General features: G+C 40.0%; 1 gene segment (V, D, J or C); it reads left to right on the forward strand.

Annotated features, from left to right (window-relative positions):
- The first annotated feature begins 1375 nt into the window (after positions 1-1375).
- Positions 1376-2054, forward strand: LOC134372678 (T cell receptor alpha variable 6-like). The segment is given in 2 exon segments: positions 1376-1427; positions 1618-2054. Coding segments are annotated over 2 exon segments (489 nt in total).
- Positions 2055-4514: the final 2460 nt, after the last annotated feature.

Here is a 4514-nt window from a genome sequence, read left to right on the forward strand (position 1 = left end):
ACATTAAGTAGCTTTTTCAAGCTCACACATTAAATGGGAGAGCTGTGTTTTAAGGCCAAATTGGTTTGAGGCTAAAACACAATATCTTAACTATTCTTCTTCAATGCCTATCAACCTACCTCTCCAAATTATTATGTGGACAAGGACCCAGATTAAATATACAGAATTTCTCTTTCAAATTATTACTCATTTTCTCCAAAGCCTCAATAGATCTTTGCTTACTAACAAATAACTTACAACCTCTTTCAGGCATTCATCATCTTCTGCATTCTAGACCAAAATTTTCCTTCAATGTGATTTCCTGTGATACTCCAGCTTACTCTCTCTATCTTCTACTTATTTATCCATCCTTTTGTCCATAGAGCCATCTGTTCAACCATCATCTATTCCTCCATGGAATGATCTAAATATATTTGAGGAAAAGACTACAATGCACCTATCCTGGCATTAGCAAAGTAGAAAAGAAAGAAACGCTAATATATATAATCAGGGAATTACTGCATTTTAAAAACAATGTCAAATACCCTTTCAGAGGATTTTCTGCAAGAATTGGGTGAAAAAAACCCTAAAACCTTCACTGATTTGAGTTCTTGCTGGATTTAAACTGAATGTCTACCAACTATAGCCCAATAAGATCAAGAAGAAAGATGATTCAAAGTCAAAGCAATAGTTTTCCTACTTGGGGTGAGGCCAATAGTGGTGAAGGGGTGAAGAGTGGAGGCTCAGTACCAGGACCTGAGAAAGTTTCCTGGAATTCCGCCATGCATTCCCCTGTGCTATACATTATCTAGAGCACATGACATCCTCTGGCTACTGCAGTGGGAACAGCAGAATAGCTCAAATGGGCAATGGAATGGAGGACTTGGGAAACTGCATCCTTTGTCTTGTATCCAACTTTAATACAGTAAATTCCATTTCATGTACTGAGACTCAACAAACATTCTTCTAGACTTGCTACCTGCAGATGTGGTCTGAGAACCAGCAACACCAGCATCATGATTATGTTTATTAAAAATATAGACTATCCAGCCCCACCCCAGTCCTAATGAAACAGAATCTGCATTTTGATAAAGTCCCCAGGTGACTCATGTGCATATTGTTTGAGAAGCCCTGCACAACCTTCTGGACACAAGAGGGCAGTGTTTCCTATCCCCTCAGTGCCTTTCTTGGATTTGAAACAAAGTTCACCATATAGCTGGATTAGGCCCGTGTGTTCATATAATGTGCCGAACAGGCTTGTCACTATTTGGCTGGTAGGAAGGCTGAGACTTCCTCCTAGAATAGAAGAATCCCAGTAACACCCACCAAACTAAACAGAATGGCTTTTTGACTGATGAGGCTGGGTCTACATTTCAGGCCACAGTTGGGGACAAGAATGGAGCCATTCCTGGGAGTCGCTTTGGTGGTTTTGTGGCTTCAAACGGACTGTGAGTTGGAGGCTTCCTGGTGATGGGGACCGAGAGATCCAGGGACACAGCACACAGGATGGAGGGGAAGTGCCGGGATCCCTTGCTCTTCATCTTTGGGTCTATCTGGGGGTGTGGGAAGAAAGTGGACTCTTAATAGTGTCAGTGTAGTGACTACACCTTCTGTTTTTGGCATTGTGCTTCTGCCTAGGGGTGAACAGCCAGAAGGTAGAGCAGAATCCTCGGGCCCTGAGCATCCAGGAGGGTGAAAAGGCCACTCTGACCTGTAACTATACGAGCTTCTCTCCAGAGGCCCTACAGTGGTACCGACAAGATCCAGGAAGAGGCCTTGTCTTCTTGCTGCTAATACGTGAAAATGAGGGTGAAAAACAGGAAGGAAGACTGAGGGTCACCTTTGATAAGACCTCCAAACAGAGCTCCTTTCATATCACAGCCTCCTGGCCTGTAGACTCAGCCACATACCTCTGTGCTGCAGACACACAGCAGTGCCCTGGCAGCTGCGTCCTGCACCCAAACCCTGCTCACCTCTCACAGTCAACAGAGCTGGTGCTGTTCCCACAAGGCCTCCTCCAGCTCCTGGCAAAACAAAGTGGGGGCCATTTGAAAGGGGTGAAATGTGTGGGATAGAGCACCTGATTGACCAGGATAGGGGGTTTGTGCTATACTCTCAGGACTGCTGATGCTAACTGTACAACTTTGAGTAATGCATGAGGTTTGTAGGTGTCAATTTCCTTATCCAAAAATGATGGGCTTAAATACATGATTTCTGAAGTTTCTCTCAGCTCTGAAATTCAGAGTCTAATTTTTCCCAAGCTCACTCTTTCAAGAAATATTTGATTACCTAGCATATTCCAAAATTGTCTTAAATTTGTATGTTCTCAATAATATATCTCCTTGTTTCTTGGTAAAAATGGCTTTTTACACATAGTTTGGTTATAGTCCAGTATTTTAATCCACAACGCTTTTTCCCACCAGGACGTAATTCTCCCCATTTCTATCAGAGCTAAACTTACCAAATGGTCCCATTGCCTAGAGTGGGCAGAAGACTTGGTTAGTGGTTAGTGATGGTGATCCCCATTTGCACTAAAGTTGAGAGTTCATCAAATTAGAACTAGAATTGAAGAGGGTGGGTTTTGTTGTATGTATACTTTAAATATTATTAGAATCACCAAATTCAATTTTGAAATGTTGTGACTTTGTGATTAGACTCTAAAGGCAGTTTTTTAGATTTCCTGTTTTAGCACATTCATGACAGCCTTGGTATTTTCAAACTTTAAAACATTTTGCTACTCTGTTGAGTGTAAATGTCTTAATTTGCATTTCTCTGATTACTAGTGAAAGGTAGTATCTTGCCATATACTTACTAGTGAACCGAGTTTCCTCTTTCTGAATTTCCTGTTCTTCCAGGGGGGCTGTTCATCATTTTCTACATGACTTATGGGAGTTTTTATTTTTTTATTATTATTTTTAAATTTTTATTTTATTTTGTCAATATACAATGTGGTTGATTATTGTGGCCCATTACCGAGACCTCCCTCCCTCCTCTGTCTCCTCCCCCCCTCCCAACAATGTCCTTTCTGTTCGCTTGTCATATAAATTTCAAGGAATTGTAATTGTTGTGTCTTCTTCCCTCCCCCCGCCCAGTTTTTTGTGTATTTATTTATTTATTTTTAGCTCCCACCAATAAGTGAGAACATGTGATATTTCTCTTTCTGTGCCTGACTTGTTTCACTTAATATAATTCTCTCTAGGTCCATCCATGTCGTTGCAAATGGCACTATTTCATTCTTTTTTATACCTGAGTAGTATTCCATTGTGTACATATACCACATTTTCCGTATCCACTCATCTGATGATGGACATTTGGGCTGGTTCCAACTCTTAGCTATTGTAAAGAGTGCTGCAATGAACATTGGGGAACAGGTATACCTTTGATTTGATGATTTCCATTTCTCTGGGTATATTCCCAGTACTGGGATAGATGGGTCATATGGTAGATCTATCTGCAATTGTTTGAGGAACCTCCATACCATTTTCCATAGAGGCTGCACCATTTTGCAGTCCCACCAGCAATGTATGAGAGTTCCTTTTTCTCCACAACCTCACCACCACTTACTGTTCACAGTCTTTTGGATTTTTAGCCATCCTAACTGGGGTGAGATGGTATCTCATTGTGGTTTTGATTTGCATTTCCCAAATGCTGAGTGATATTGAGCATTTTTTCATATGTCTGTTGGCCATCCATATATCTTCCTTTGAGAAATGCCTATTTAGCTCTTTTGCCCATTTTTTAATTGGGTTGCTTGTTTTTTTGTTGTAAAGTTGTTTCAGTTCCTTGTATATTCTGGATATTAATCCTTTGTCAGATGTATATTTTGCAAATATTTTCTCCCACTCTGTTGGTTGTCTTTTAACTCTGTTAATTGTTTCCTTTGCTGTGCAGAAGCTTTTTAGTTTGATATAATCCCATTTGTTTATTTTTCCTTTGGTTGCCCGTGATTTTGGGGTCATATTCATGAAGTCTGTGTCCAGTCCTACTTCCTGAAGTGTTTCTCCCATGTTTTATTTAAGAAGTTTTATTGTTTCAGGGTGTATATGTAATTCTTTAATCCATTTTGAGTTGATTTTAGTATATGGTGAGAGGTATGGGTCTAGTTTCATTCTCCTGCATATTGATATCCAGTTATCCCAGCACCATTTGCTGAAGATGCGGTCTCTTCCCCAGTGTATAGTCTTGGTGCCTTGTCAAAGATCTGATGGCTGTAGGTGTGTGGGTTGATTTCTAGATTCTCTATTCTATTCCATTGATCCATTTGTCTGTTTTTATGCCAGTACCTACAGCTGTTTTGGTTATTATAACTTTGTAGTATAGTTTAAAGTGAGGTAGTGTTATGCCTCCAGCTTTATTTTTTTTGCTCAGCATTGTTTTGGCTATGTGTAGTCTTTTGTTATTCCATATAAATGTCTGGATAGTTTTTTCCATTTCTGAGAAAAATGTCATTGGAATTTTGTTGGGGATTGCATTGATTTTGTAGATTACCTTGGGTAGTGGACATTTTCACTATGTTGATTCTTCCAATCCAAGAG

Source organism: Cynocephalus volans, chromosome 3, assembly GCF_027409185.1.
Source record: "Cynocephalus volans isolate mCynVol1 chromosome 3, mCynVol1.pri, whole genome shotgun sequence".
NCBI lineage: Eukaryota > Metazoa > Chordata > Mammalia > Dermoptera > Cynocephalidae > Cynocephalus > Cynocephalus volans.